Raw genomic sequence first — 15,433 nt, 5'->3', positions numbered from 1 at the left:
TATATCCCTGTATTCAATGCTTGAAATTTTATTTGAGCTTGAATGTTTTCAAAGAAGTTCCATCACAGCCTTCATCTTTCACACTCCTTTTATTGCGAATGAAAGAGCACGTTGCTGAAGCTACATGGGGGATGAAGAAGAATTTGCACCTGGAGCACTTTGAAGCAGGTGGCAGTGACTGTCAGGTCAGTATAGTCCAACATACTCATGGGGGTGTGTGTGTGTGTGTGTGTGTGTGTGTGTGTGTGTGTGTGTGTGTGTGTGTGTGTGTGTGTGTGTGTGTGTGTGTGTGTGTGTGTGTGTGTGTGTGTGTGTGTGTGTGTGTGTGTGTGCGTGCGTGCGTGCGTGCGTGCGTGCGTGCGTGCGTGTGTGAGAGAGAGACAACTTCCCAAGGAGTTACTCCAAACGAATTTAAAGGCTTTACGGTAATTCTTAGAAGCTTACAAGCTCACAATCCCTTCTTGTTCGGAATATTTGATAATTTGACCTAATGATGGATATTGATGCCACAAAGCGGAGAAACCTTATAGGTAGGCCTACTGATATGTTTTTACGTCTTTCTGATTTTGAATGCCTTGATGCCTTGTCAAAATGTTTCTTAAAGGTTAGAAGAATCAAGCATTATTACGGATTAATCAATTATCACACAAAACGTTGTTTTTTTGTTTTTGTTTTTTACAATTGAATGGAAATGACTTAAACATTTCTCCACTATCTGTGAAATGACTTGCCCCTATACTTTAGTAGTATAGCCTATACAGTTCTAGTATACATAGTTCATGAATATCTATCCTTGGCCAATATAATAGCCTAACAAATGATGTATTGTATTGGCTTGTTGCTATTGAACCAATCGCCATCATATTTGCAATATAATCAATTAAACAACCTAAACCATTTTAATGAAAACCCAACCTGTGGTAGGGCTTTTGATTGATTTCACAATCAATGACATACAATCTTTTTTTTTTAAACAATATATTTATTTGGCTGACATACAATCTTTTGATTGATTTCACAATTAATGACGTACAATCATGGGCTCATTGATGTGCATTGGTCAAATAGCACCTAATTCTTAGTGAAAGCCAATTATATCATTTATTATTATATTATTATTATTATTATTATTATCATTATTATTTTATTGAGTATAAACCAATTAATTTAATAAGAGCAGCCTATTTGTTTTCATTTATCTCATATGGTCATTAGACCAATAGGTAGGATATTTAAATTGTCAATCGTCCAAACATTAAAAACAGACTGATTGAATAGCCCACGATGCAATTTCCAAGTTGTACTGTATGTAGATAGGCCAATATGGAGTATATTTATTTATTTGTGTGTAAGTGTGTAATGTGTATGGTAAATGTGTTCTTTTACTACTTTCTGTGGATGTGGTGCGTGTATTTGTGGTGGAATATAACTTAACATAACTTAACTAGCCTATATTTGAGATACTTTAACACATTATTAACCCATTCAATCCGGGAAAGCATCTGTGTCATTTTTTGATTTCTTTGGCCATTCAAAAACAGCATATATGCTGCTATTTTTGAAAAATGTTGAAAATGTGTAGGCCTACTATAAACATTTTGAGATGGGTGGGGGGGGGGGGGGTCCGTGGCCAAATACATATAATTTTGGGTGGTCCTTGGCATGAAAATGTTTTGAGAACCACTGATATTATAGCAACATGAGTTTAAAAAGAGTCTCCACTATCTAAATACACCTTTAAAAACGTATATAGGCCTATCCATCCTCCAACAAAATGTATATATTGTAGCCCGTGCGACAACACTTTTTGTTGTCGCATTGTTGTTTTTGTTGTGGCATAAAAGATAAAACAAAAGTTATTTTAATTCTGGCCAGCAAATGCAATTATCCATACAGGCCCATGCATTTTTCATAGCTAACAATATAAAAGGTCACATCCTACACATATATATTTTTTTACTTGCGCTCTAGTGGTGGTAGCCTACCACTACCTAGAGAGCGCAAGTCATTACAAATAAATAAATAAATAAAGCGCGAAGGTAGCCTATCATCACCCAAAAATAACTGCTCGTTTCAGGACCTATGAAGGTATACGCCACATTTCAGCCTTGTGAAACTGAATTAGTTATACTTTGACATTTCTAATTTCATTCACTTTTGCAGGTGATCTGAACATAGCCACTTTGTTTGAAAAAGCCATACAAATAATCAATATCAAGTTAGGTAGCTGTGGTTCTCAACCTTTTCAGGCCGTGACGTGACCACCCAAATTAATCACATTTTGGGTGGTCACCTTACCCCCCGCCCCCCCCAGCTCACAACGCCAGGAGTTGTGAGCTTGTAGATCGTCTATTCTCACAATTTTATTTGACAATTTGGCCAATAGGCCTATTTGACCAGTTTTATAGTATAGTTTGTTGATTACTTTTGATGCAGTAATGGACTTTTTTTTTTACTTTCCTCTTTTCTTTCTAACTTTTTTTTTTGTATTAAAAAGGTCTTAAAAGTCCTTATGCATTTTCACTCCACTGCTATCTGGGGATCTGGGGGTCCCGGCCCACAGGTTGAGAACCACTGAGTAACCGTCATGGTGCTAATAATTATTTCATAATTGTGCTATTGGGGCCAAAATGAACAACAATTAAATTAATACACTAGGCTACATCACGCGAGTCATACGGCCTATATATTGAGTCAAAAATGTATGATTAAATGCCAATTTTGTATCATATAATAGCCATAGTCTACTGCAACATGATCTACAAGAACAACTGGAACATGTCTCTTTGAGAAAGAAAGTAGGCTAATGTCCATGATTATGGCTCATTACAGGTGTCAAGTGCATTCGGTTAAATTGTCCCTGACTCACCAGATCGTAAAAAACAGGCACTGTTTGTAAAAAATAAAATAAAATCTAAATGAATTTAGAACGTGAAATCTGTCGTCTGTCAAATGATGATAATCGAAAAAATATATACAACTTAATTTTACTTTGATGTTCTTTTAAACATAATATCAGAAATACTCCAGCAAAGCTTAATCGTTCCACGCGCAAGTATAATGATTATAACAGTGGTTCTCAAACGTTTTCATGTCAAGGACCCCCAAAATGACATAGTTGGCTACGGACCCCCATCTCAAACCTATTTTGTGCCTGGGACGTCCAAAAGCAAAGAGTTGAGTTAAAAATGTAAAAAGCAAAAACAAATGATCAAAGCTTTGCACAAAATATCAAGATTTTTCTAAAATAGCAGATCTACAAGATTATATATGGCACAAAGTGACACTCTATGAGCTTATATATATGCTATTTTTTAATTGCCAAAGTATAAAATAATACGGTTAAAGTGATAAAATAATTGACTAACACATTTTGCTGGGAACCCCCTGGTACCGCCCCAAGGACCCCTGGGGGTCCCCGGACCCCACTTATAAGGCATTAATAGCATGAATGTTGGTCTGATGTAGGTCTCTGAATAGAACTTCTTGAAATAAGCTGCAATTTTTAGGAAGCTTACTCTTGATTTCACGTCATATTATATAGCTATAACTCAACAGATATCATAGGCCACTGTTTCCCAAACAGTGGGTCAGGACCCATTTGTGGGTAGCGGACACATTTTATGGGTCACGGGTAAATGTCAAAACATAGCCTATATTTTTAGAATAATAATCCCCCAAAAAAAAACATTTTTCATGAATGAAAAAGACATAAATTAGAAAACAAATGTCTAAGAAGTAGTGAATATAGACCATCTATGTGGCGTTGTGAGCTTGTAGATCTGCTATTTTCACTAGTTTGGGTACCGGGAAAACGTCTAATTTCTCTTTTGGGTCTTGAGCTAAAATGTTTGGGAACCACTGTCCATATTTCCCATATTTCCCACAAAATCCACGCAAGCGAACAAAAAAAGAATGGGTCGACAATGGAATGGGACTAATGCACACCTATGGGGGTGTTTGCATTTCAACGATCATAGGTTGAAAAGAAAAACACCCGGGATATCTATATATCAGATGTCTTCGTATACATGCAGGCATGGAGGAGAGGAGGAACAACATGATGCACGTGGTGGGACCGTCGTCTTCAATGTCCATCAGTGAAGCAGCGCATAAAGAGCATCATTGTCGCTGGAGGTGACTTTGGGGAAGGGATGGGGGGTTACGTGTGCTACCTGCATCTGGCAAGTCAGATTGAGATTCTAGGTAGGCCCATGGTCTCCGTTCAAAAGTAAGGGTAGGCCAATGTTTCCCATTGTGTTAACGAAGATTCATGCATTGGAAACAAGCCCTTAGGGCTTTTTGTGTTATCCCTTTAGCATCACTATATAGTCGTACCACTATACCATTTGCAAACTGTTAATAAAGTATTCAATCAAATGGGACAGCGTCGCGATCAGAGTAGCCACGTATGGCTAGCTATACTATAGGATGTTTCTTCTACAGCAAAGTGGCGCAATGCTCGCTTACGTTCGATGCCCATGTGTTGACCGAGGACACCGTTTGCTGACGGTCAGCTTTGAGCATCCACGTCAAACAAATCTCAGGCGAGTAAGCTCCTATTCCTCGCAGATCGCACCTGCAGGTTCGGAGCCTGTTTGGTTAATGCAACTTTTCCGTTATAACGTTTTCATTGCCATGTCAAGTCATGGCCTAAAAAGGCGACTTTACCATTACGTTTTTCTGTTGTGAAAATCAGGTGATTAAAAGTCGAATTTAACAACCGTAAATCAATCTGTATAAGCTAAGGCACAGTAGGCCTACTCTCAAGACAGTGTGTCTGCAAACGGAACTGAACTTTTTTCTCCATGACTTAGCCTCGGTGACACAAGGCCTTCTTAACCCTCGGATACTCCTGTCCTTGTGTTGACACACTCCACTAAGGTCCCTGTCAGTTCACCCTGCCCGGGAAATACACAGTCATTAATCATTGTCTGACAGGCCTGTTTGGGGAGGAAGCCATAGTAGCTACAAGACAGCTTAGCCTTCAATGTAAAGCGCTGACTGGACTGGCATAGTGGCAACTTTGTGGCAAAGATATAGCTTACTGTATAGGCGCATATATAGCACAATAGCAGCCTAATTCTGATTTTGAGAGAGAAAAATATAACGTAGGCTAACCTGGAAGTGCTGGAACAGTTTGCTACAGTGGTGTTTATATATAATCAGTTTATGTTGCTGTCTGATAGGTGGCGAATAGGCCAGGGTATCCTTTTTTCTTTTGTTTTTTATTTACAGAGCTGAGTGCTGACGTAAATCTAAATTTAGGGGCGTAATAGTCCTCTATGCAAAATTCTGAATAATTGTCGTTAACCCATAAAATACATGCCGCTCTTCCAGATGTTGTTATTGATTGCAAGAATGCTAAAGGGAAAACTGCGGAGATGATTGTTTTAATGCAGACTACATTATGCAGTCTGTACATTTGAGTTGAGACAAACCAGTCAGCCCATAGGCCCGTCTTTCAACACCTTCAGAGTTCAACCAAAGTAGGCAACTAAAAGTTAGAACATAAATTGTTGTTGCTGTTAGATATTGTTATATACTGATTCCACTATGTGTGTGTGTGTGTGTGTGTGTGTGTGTGTGTGTGTGTGTGTGTGTGTGTGTGTGTGTGTGTGTGTGTGTGTGTGTGTGTGTGTGTGTGTGTGTGTGTGTGTGTGTGTGTGCCCTCCTGCGCGCCTGCCCGTGCGTGCGTGCGTGTGTGTGTACTGTATGTCCTGTATGACATGTATGTGTGTATGTACTGTATGCTATTATGCTATGTATGCTGTGTTTCTATTTATGTATATAGCCTATGTATTATGTATGTAGGCTATACATATTCATGTATTTATGTATGTAGCCTATATGTATCTATGTATGCATGTATTAAACCTCGTAATAAAATCTCAAAACAAGAATGGCATCCACGTTATAGCAATGCCTGATATGTTTTAATATTTGGTTTCGATCTAAACAAACAATTTACACAATAGAAAATAGGTACATTTCAATATGAATGCGCTGGTCAGTCCGTTCCTGCCACATATTGTTTTCAGGTTGAGAATACAACAAACCTTCGGTTTCTCTTCTCAGATACTGTACAAGCCCACACTATGTGCTCAAAAGTGCTGAAAAACTCACCGTTACAAAGACAGCAAGAGGGGGGAAACGGTAACAGAGTCATTTGAAAAGTCAATGAAATATGCTTATTTCCAAATCATTGCAGAGGTAGGACGACGCATATAATAGAAGGCCTGAACATTCTGCAACAATGGCCTGATGATGTCAGCACTATTATACCAACAAAAGTGATATTTTCACTCTAGAAAACATAAGGCAGTTCATTTGGTGACATTGATTGAGCGGTAACAGGATAGGTGGGCACTAGGGACATCTGGGCACCTCGATGTAAAATTGGCTATTTTGTCCAAAATGTTAATAAATATATATATATATATTTAAGTATACATGGTTAGAACATGTTTAAATATTCGACAATTAAGGTCTAATATTTCTACAATTGCTACAAAACCATACAGTCATTTTGGGGCATAAACAAGAAGTTGAAAATTAAGGCTGATAATGATGTACTGTGCATGTTCACATCGTGTTTACTTTACATTAAGACCATTTTTCACACATATATATATATATATATATATTACATTTTTGACAAAATAGAACATTTTATATCGAGTTGCCCAGATGTCCCTAGTGCCCACATATCCTTTATCCGATTGAGCTGATGTCAGTTTACTCAGCCACTCCCTTCCCTTCATATTAGTCATTATTCGCGTTGATTTCCAGGGAATAAAAAAAATAAATAGTTCTCACTGATTCCCGGCACAAGCGGAGAGTGTCCAGGCGGGTAAGCAGTACGCGTAGGGGTAATAGTAGGACGGCTGCAGGGAGAGCAGCGGGGGGCGAAGCAGCTCTCCGGGGCTGTACTGTCTCTGGTCGTCCCGGACCAAAACCTTCACTGCCACTTTTTTGGCCGCCGGGGCGGACGCCATCAGATCGGCGGCCATCTGACGCCGTTTCGTCTTGTACCGGCGGTTCTGGAACCAGATCTTGACCTGGGTCTCCGTGAGCTTCAGCGAGGCGGCCAGGTCGGCCCGCTCCGGGCCAGAGAGGTACCGCTGATGGTTGAACCGCCGCTCCAGCTCGAACACCTGCGCGTGGGAGAAGGCGGCTCTGGAGCGCTTTTTCCTCTGTTTGGGTTGTTGATCGGAGCTTTTGTCACATGAACTGCCTTCGTCGAGGTTGTTGGGATCTGAAAGCAGTGGGTATAAGCATATACGAGGTGTTGAGACATGGGGTGTTTTCCTGTGGCAGATTTCAGCAGTGGTTCAACTTCTCAACCTTTTCAAGCTGTGACCCCACAAAATAATCATATTTGAACTTGGGACCCCCAAAAATAATCATATTTTAACTGGGGACCCCCATAAATAATCATATTTGAACTGCCATCCCAGTCCCCACCCTGATAAGCACTTGAGTTGAGGCATTACATTTAGTTTGACTCGGTTCCACAGATAAATATTGTGAAAAAGCCGATATACAAGCTCACAATGCCTCACAAGCCTTGTGGGCTAGTAGATCGGCTATTTTCACAATTTTCACAACTTTAATTTGGCCAATGTTTGACCAGTTTTTATATATGGTGTGATGATAACCTTTGATGCAGTATGGTCTTTTTTCTTTTCTTTCTTTTCAAAAAAATAATAAATTGTCACTTCACTGTCATCTGGGGACCCCCCCTCCCCAAATAATGTGGGGACCCCCTGGGGGTCCCGACCCACATCTTGAGAACCATTGGATTACAGTGAACAGCGGCAAGCTATGCAAATTATTACTTGAATTCGTTAAGAAATGGGGTCAATGCGAAATAAACCCGCATATATATACAATTAATTATATATGTCAACAATCTACGGTGGAAACAAACCCAACATGCTCCTGATTTGAATGAATAAAATGTTAAATAACTGTGGTTCTCAATCTCATTCAACAGAAAAGGCTGACGATGAACCATACTTTCGTGCGTAAAAATCCACAGTAAAATGCACCTTTGTCAGTCGAATGATCTCTAGCAAACCAGAAGCTGTCTCGTTCCAACAGCTATATGCAAACAGGCCTACAAATAATAAACAGTAATATACAATTACTGGCATTTACACTATAAACCAGTGGTTCTCAACCAGTGGTCCGGGGACCATCAGTGGTCCTTGAGGAGGTTCCAGGTGGTCCCCAGCTAAATGATGGAAGAGTTGAATGATAACCAAATGGACCCTTACATATCTTTAACTCTTGAGAGTGTAAAATGAAACCAAATGGACCCGTAACTTGCCGTAAGGGTTTAAATGATCTGCATTAGGCTACTTAATTTACAAATCTACACAATTAGATAATGTAGAAGAATTGTTATTTTGATCGATGTTGTGCCTGTTGTCTCTCCATACCACATCAATACAGCATGGAATTGTGTACAAAATCGTATCCAACGATTGCAAAATATTGTAAGTTTTGGGTCTGAGAGGCTAAATATCACCAAACAGTGAATCCGTGGCTCAAATGCCGAATACATAATTTGAACCTTGATATGAAAAGGGTTGAAAACCACTGCTATAGGCTATATTAGCTCATCGTTGCTGTGTGTTTCACTTACCCGAAACACTGGGCTCACAGTCACTGAGACCCTTCGGGTTGTCGACCGCTGTGGATTCGTGGTCCGTCTCTTCCAGGACGTCCAAGGCCGGGTCTCCTCCGTCTTTCTCTGACTTGCAGACGGCAATCGTCTTATTGCTGTCATTGTCGTCGCTCAGACCCGAGTCTGAGTCGTAACTCTTCTGGTCGCTGCATGGCTCACATGAAGCCCCTTCGTCGCTCCGACTACACGCAGCGGCAAGAAAGTCCTCCGGCGCGTTATTATTCATCTCCCCAAATATTTTCCAACAAGCGCTCTTGGAGAAGCACATCATATCCAAATCTGGCAAGTGTCGACTGTCCTCTTTTTTGTTCAAAATGGCCTGGATCGAAAAGGGCATCAATGAGTTGCTACGAACGGCCATTTTCAAAAGCAAAAAAAAGCTTGTTCGTATATGAATAAGTGTCAGTCGGAGCAACAGTCAATTCATCCACATGTTATTCCTCGCGCAGCGCTGCTTGTCTTCATCCACAGTTGGTCTCATCATCTCATTGCGCTCTCATTGCAGGAGAAGCGATGGAAGGTTTGTGCATATTTATCCCAAGGAAGGTCCGAATCCGATGCTTGTTCTCCGCATGCAGCGCTCTGCCATCAGCCTCGGATCACTGATCACTCCCGTTCCCTTCGCTTTTCACCCACTTCTTACCATCCAGCCTCACCTGGGACTGACAGGGACTCCTTTCTCCTTCCCATTGGATAAGAGCAGGGGAAAGCCGTGCAGTGATTGGTCACTATTAAACGACGTCCCACTATGGCATGTCAGAACAATAAATAAAGTCTTCTTTTAAAGTTTAACCCTTCATCGTCCAAACAATTCGGTCAAGTATCTAATGCGTATAATGCGTAAAGTGATGCATTCGCGTTGCTAACATGTTGGGCACAGAGCAGCCTGCCAGTGGCTAACAACAAATCACCCTATAGCCTATAGGCCCAAACCACTATTATAAGCTTCAATTTATTAAGCGATTGGCATGTTTGCGATCATATAGGCAAGTTGGTGAGCAAATCAAGGTTAAAAGGTAAGGGCACATGTTATTTATTTATTTTGCACGATGTTGTTGGTGTGCATAATACTATTGGACACGTATGGAAAATCAGTGGTGAAAAGTAACTAAGTATGCATTTATTAAAGTACTATACTTAAGTAAAATGTTGAGGTACTTTTACTTTACTGGAGTATTTCCAATTTTCAGTACTTTTACTTAAAGGCTACTCCACTACCAACACCACTACATCTCAGAGACAAATATTGTAGCTACTTTTACTCCACTACAATTATTTGAAAACTTTATTTACTAGTTACTTTGTAGATTTGGATTATTATTACAAAACCTACATTAACACTTAAGCTCTATTTAAACTTTGGCTATTTGAAAATAGCCGATACAAGCTCACAACCAGTCGTGATGCACCATGTTGTGAGCTTGTAGATCTGCTATTTTCAAAAGATTTTTATACATTTTAGACATTATGATAACTTGTGAAACGGCCGGGACATTCTGCATAATGAGTAGGCTACTTTCTACTTTTGGTAGGCTACGTTTTTAATACCAATACTTTTGTACTTTTACTCAAGTAGCCTACATTTTGAATCCCGGACTTTTACTTGTAACCGAATACTTCTACATTGTAGTATTGATACCTTTACTTAGTAAACAATTTGAGAACTTTTTCCACCACTGTGGAAAATAGAAAACCTGTCACTAAGGCCTATACTCTGGAAATCGGTGACGTCAGCAACATCTTAGCGTCTCATTCAGTGTTCATAGGGCGGATAATCCAGCTCATGACCTTTTAATGCATATTATCACCTTCTCTCTTTCATCTTTGCAGCGGCTACACTAAAAGAAATAAACATGCTTTGATAACACTCATCAACTGCCCGAAGTTGAAGGAGAACAACTTTAATCAACAGGTCAAGTGCATGTATTATTTAAGCAATATCTTCTGTAAATGTGCATGCCATGCATGCACACTATGTTAAAGGTCAACTAAAATTGAAGTTTTTCTCTTTACAGTTAAATATACCAACTATACGCAATGACTTGAATGCGCATGGATTAACCTTTTCCACAAATAAGCCTACTTCAAGCCGTTTATTATACAAGATATAATTGCGTTTGCGACTATAACTACAACTATCAAATTTGAGGATATATTGACTTCATCCATACTTGTGTAATTGATTATAAACAATCACCTACGAGCAACGTGTCGCGTATGAAAATATCAGATGCATCTATGTTGTTCTTATAATAATAATTATTGGCAAATATGCAAACCGTTATACATTATATTTTCAAGAAAATGTCATATTACAGTATGACTTGAATGTGAGCATTAATGTATAATATCTAACGTGATTATAGAGCTGTCATAAAATAATTTCAAGTACAACGATAAAGATAAGGGATTTGAACCTGTTGGCGTTGATCTCTGAAGCCGAACTTTAAAGACACACACATACATTTGCTATGTTGTTTAATGTTAAGTGAAATGACGCTACTGACCTAACATTAACCAGATTGTGTCCAGAGATTTGCCGACATAAACTTCTGTAGGATAAATAAAACAGCTTTCTCCCATTCTCAGAGGTTTTTATTTGTAAAAGTTGAATTTGCCTTTCTTCAAAAAAATGATGGCCAGCCAAATGGATTTTGTCTGGGCTGGGCTATTCATTTCAGATCTGAAGAGAACATTAGAATCACATTTAAGAGTCCCGACGTAAAATACTGTAGCACTTGGATTTCATTTATAGGCCTACATATTAAAGATATTAAAATGTCTTTGGATAGCTACTTTTAACTGGACGTCCTATTTTTGAGATAGGCAAAAAGCTTTAAAAAAAAAGGTCAAACATTTTCTCATATTTTCAAAAATATCAGATCTACAAGGTCACACAGTGTTGCAGAATGATATTGTGAACTTGTAGATTGGCTGTTTTGAATATGTTTGAAAATGTTTGAAAGTATAAAATAGGGCAGGTTTAATAGGCCTACGTTTTCTAAAGAAAATTATAATACATAATAACGTGAATGCACCTTAAAAACATAGTTTAAGTTTATGCCAATGATGGAATAACCTTTGACAAACATCAGGTAAACTGTTGCATGCATACATTATACCATCTAGTGGCCACTGGCCGCCGAACATATAACCTCCTATAGTTTATGATTGATTATTGACATTAGCTAATCTGTTTCAGTCCAGAGCACAACTTGACAACTTCCAGGTAATGTATCAATTCATTTTCAGTGCTTTAAAATAAAATAAAATGTATTGTGTTAATTCATATTCATAATTGTTTTATTTTATTATTGTGTGTGACATATTATGGTGCTTATGATTAATCAATATCAATATAAATGTTATATATATATATATATATATATATATATATATATATATATATATATATATATATATATATATATATATATATATATATATATATATATATATATATATATATATATATATATATATATATATATATATATATATATATATATATATATATATATATATATATATAAAGATACAGTAGCCTATATATAGTTTTAAACAGAAACACATACAGGAAAATAGGACACTTGACCACAAGCTGTGAAAGGGAGACAATCAAAAAACACTGACAATGTGTTGCTATATTCCTTCAGACACTCTTCTGAAAGCATGGTTTACAGTGTAAAGTGAGTGTGTAAAGTTTACACACTCAATTTAGGCAGGCACTTAGCTGGCGTTGTTATAGCGTTATAGAATGTTCATCAACAGCATAATATCGTTATGAGCGCAACGAAAGGTCATGCAATAATGGGCCTTTTTAGGCTTTAGGGCAGTGGTTCTAACTTCCTCATGTCGCAGACCCCCATCTCAAAGTATTTTGTATTTCAGGGGCCCCCAGAAGCAAAGATTTGAGTTACACATGTTCGCTTTAGAAATATATATATATTCAAAGATTTGCACAAGTTTTCACGATTTTTCAAAAATAGCAGATCTAGCTTGTATATCTGCTATGTTTGAATAGCCCAAAAACTATAAAATATGGTTAAAGTGGTTAAAATGATTGTGACACTATATTAACACATTTTGCTGGCGACCCCCTGGTACCCCTCCAAGGACCCCGGACCCCACTTTGAGATCCAATGCTTTAGGCCACCTAACAGTCTCACTGGCTCCCTTATAATGGTCATTTTGTGCACGTCACACGTGATCCATTTTTCATGAGGATTATTTCATTGGAATGTTTTATGGGGATGATCAATTTCACGGAAATTATTTTCTCCCACTTTTGACTCCACAATAATTGTGAAACTTTATATCTTAATTCGCTTAAAGGCATCTTAAAAATACCTCCTCTTTCATGATAGCCTATTGTTTCTCAGCATGGGGAAACCAACCTCAACTGACCTATATATGGCTATACTGTGTTTTATCAACGGACTTCATGTGAACTTGAAGTATAGGAAAATGAGTAAAATAGCAAAATGTTCTTGGCAGCCAGAGTCAGTCAACAGCGTGTCCATCACCGAGATGTCAACCAGAACTCCATGATTTATGTTAGCCTACACACTGTGTTTGATAACTCGCAGAGGTGTAAAGTAACTAAGTACATTTACTCAAGTAGCCTACTGTACTTAGACTTTTCAGGATTTTTTACTTTACTGGGGTGTTTCCAACTTCCAATACTTTTACTTCTACTCCAATATCTCAGAGGCAAATATTGTACTTTTTACTCCACTACAATTATTTGAAAACGTTAGTTATAGTTACTTTTTTGGATTATTATGACATCATATACATCAACCACTTCAGCCCTATTTAAACTTTGGCTATTTGAAAATAGCAGATCTACAAGCTCACAACCACATGCAGCAGTTGTGAGCTTGCCTTGTAAATCTGCTATTTTCAAAACATTTTTATACATTTTATAAATGTGTAACCTGTGAAATGGGACATTCTGCATAATGAGTGCTTTTACGGTTTTACCTTTGGTTCTTTATGTATATTTTGATGCCAATACTTTTGTAGTTTTACTTAAGTACATTTTTAATTCCGGACTTTTACTTGTAACAGAGTATTTCTACATTGCAGTATTGATACTTTTACTTAAGTAAAACATTTGAGAACTTCTTCCACCACTGCTTAACTGAGGCAACTGTGCATGGACAGAACACATAATCTAATGAATAACAATTACAATGAAATAACATCTGAAACATATTTCAGAAATGTAGGCTCTAAATTTATGATTGCTATGCAATCATAACACTCATATGTCATTGATAAATCAAAGTCTACATTAATTTCAGTTTAGTTCAAATTGTCATGATAGTAGGCTTTTACTAAGTCATGCCGTCATGCATGCAATGTAAAACATACTTGAATGAATTTACATCAATGAGACTGAACCGTTTATTTGAAAAAATACAAATAAAATGTCAATGCTCCAAAATATATTGTATAGACCTTGCTTTGTTGTCGTTTTTAATGCAGACGTATAAATGCGTTCACGAAACTTGACTGAAATATCACTAGACCTATTATAATACGCGACTGGTGAGAAGTTAAATGGAACATCACATCATAAGTAAAATAGGGAAAGTTGTTAGAGATTACACGAGGGCGACCCCTGCTGGTTGGGAAAGATTAATCACTATCATGGTAAAGTTGTCAGGGGCATTGATGGGGCCACATGTATGTGTGTGTGTGTGTGTGTGTGTGTGTGTGTGTGTGTGTGTGTGTGTGTGTGTGTGTGTGTGTGTGTGTGTGTGTGTGTGTGTGTGTGTGTGTGTGTGTGTGTGTGTATGTGTATATGTATATGTATATGTATATGTATATGAATATCACCCATTCTTGAGAATTGGGACAAATCATGTCTTACCAAAACATTTCAAATTATTATTTATTAACACACAAATAAATAAAAAAGTTTGGTGAAAATATATTCTTAAAGGATTACATGTTTTTATAAATTACATGTAGGCCTATACAATGTTTTGGTCTGGTTTCCTTTTTTTTCTAAACTTGCACCCTTGAGAAAACACCCTTGTCTAAGACAAGGATTCACAACTTCAAACATTTAAAAAAAAAAAATGTTAAAAGCATTAAAAAAATAACCATGTATGACACCGTGTATTGATAACATAGGTGTAAGAACACTATCAATATCAACTTTTTGTCCAAGATAGTTGTCAACTTAGTCAGTTTTCTACAAAAACATAATTTAATCAGTCATAAACAGGTTTAGCTATATACTAAGGTTCCCTGTCTCACTTCCTGGTTTAAAAAAAGGTGGGAATGTTACGGAAGTTAAATGTTTTTGATAAATGCACTAAATAATATGTCAACTCCGTCAGTCCCTCTAAATCTAAACTAAATAAAAAATATGTTTTAAAATGTGTAATTCTATTAGCATTAGTAGAACTCTGAGCAACTTAATTGGCTACTCACTAAGACTGTGCTGTGGAATGAAAAAATACATACATACACAAAAAGCATTTTGTCAACTCCGTCAGACTCGGTCAGATGTCAACTCTGATATGCCATCTTATGGAGTTAACATAAACAATAAAATAAAAACTGTGGGAGGTTGGCCCATTACATGGTTTAATAGTCAACACTTTGATATTTTAAAATATATTTTTCAAGCATAAAAAGCAAAAAAGGTTTTATCCCAATTCTCAAGAATGGGTGATGTATACATATATGTGTATCCAATCTTATTTGATGAAATTGGCA

The 15,433-nt window shown here is 37.5% G+C and overlaps 1 protein-coding gene across 1 annotated transcript; it reads right to left on the bottom strand.

Moving 5' to 3' along the window:
• Positions 1-5,940: 5,940 nt before the first annotated feature.
• nkx3-2 (NK3 homeobox 2) lies at positions 5,941-9,309 on the bottom strand. Its single transcript, XM_084085731.1, has 2 exons — positions 8,654-9,309; positions 5,941-7,258 (listed from the first exon to the last, which is right to left on the bottom strand). The coding sequence occupies exons 1-2, from the start codon at positions 9,054-9,056 to the stop codon at positions 6,816-6,818; spliced, it is 846 nt and encodes a 281-aa protein (XP_083941857.1). The 5' UTR covers positions 9,057-9,309; the 3' UTR covers positions 5,941-6,815.
• Between the last annotated feature and the right edge of the window lie 6,124 nt (positions 9,310-15,433).

The sequence above is a fragment of the Gymnoscopelus microlampas genome (assembly GCF_963454915.1).
Source record: "Gymnoscopelus microlampas genome assembly, chromosome: 18".
Taxonomy (NCBI): domain Eukaryota; kingdom Metazoa; phylum Chordata; class Actinopteri; order Myctophiformes; family Myctophidae; genus Gymnoscopelus; species Gymnoscopelus microlampas.
This window is presented reverse-complemented; position numbering and strand designations above follow the sequence as displayed.

What these genes read in the sequence shown, in the direction of transcription:
- nkx3-2 (XM_084085731.1), bottom strand. Translation starts at nt 9,056, where the DNA reads ATGGCCGTTCGTAGCAACTCATTGATGCCCTTTTCGATCCAGGCCATT. An exon ending in CTGTGAGCCCAGTGTTTCGG is followed by an intron (nt 7,259 to 8,653) that starts GTAAGTGAAACA and finishes CACTGCTTTCAG; the next exon opens with ATCCCAACAACCTCGACGAA.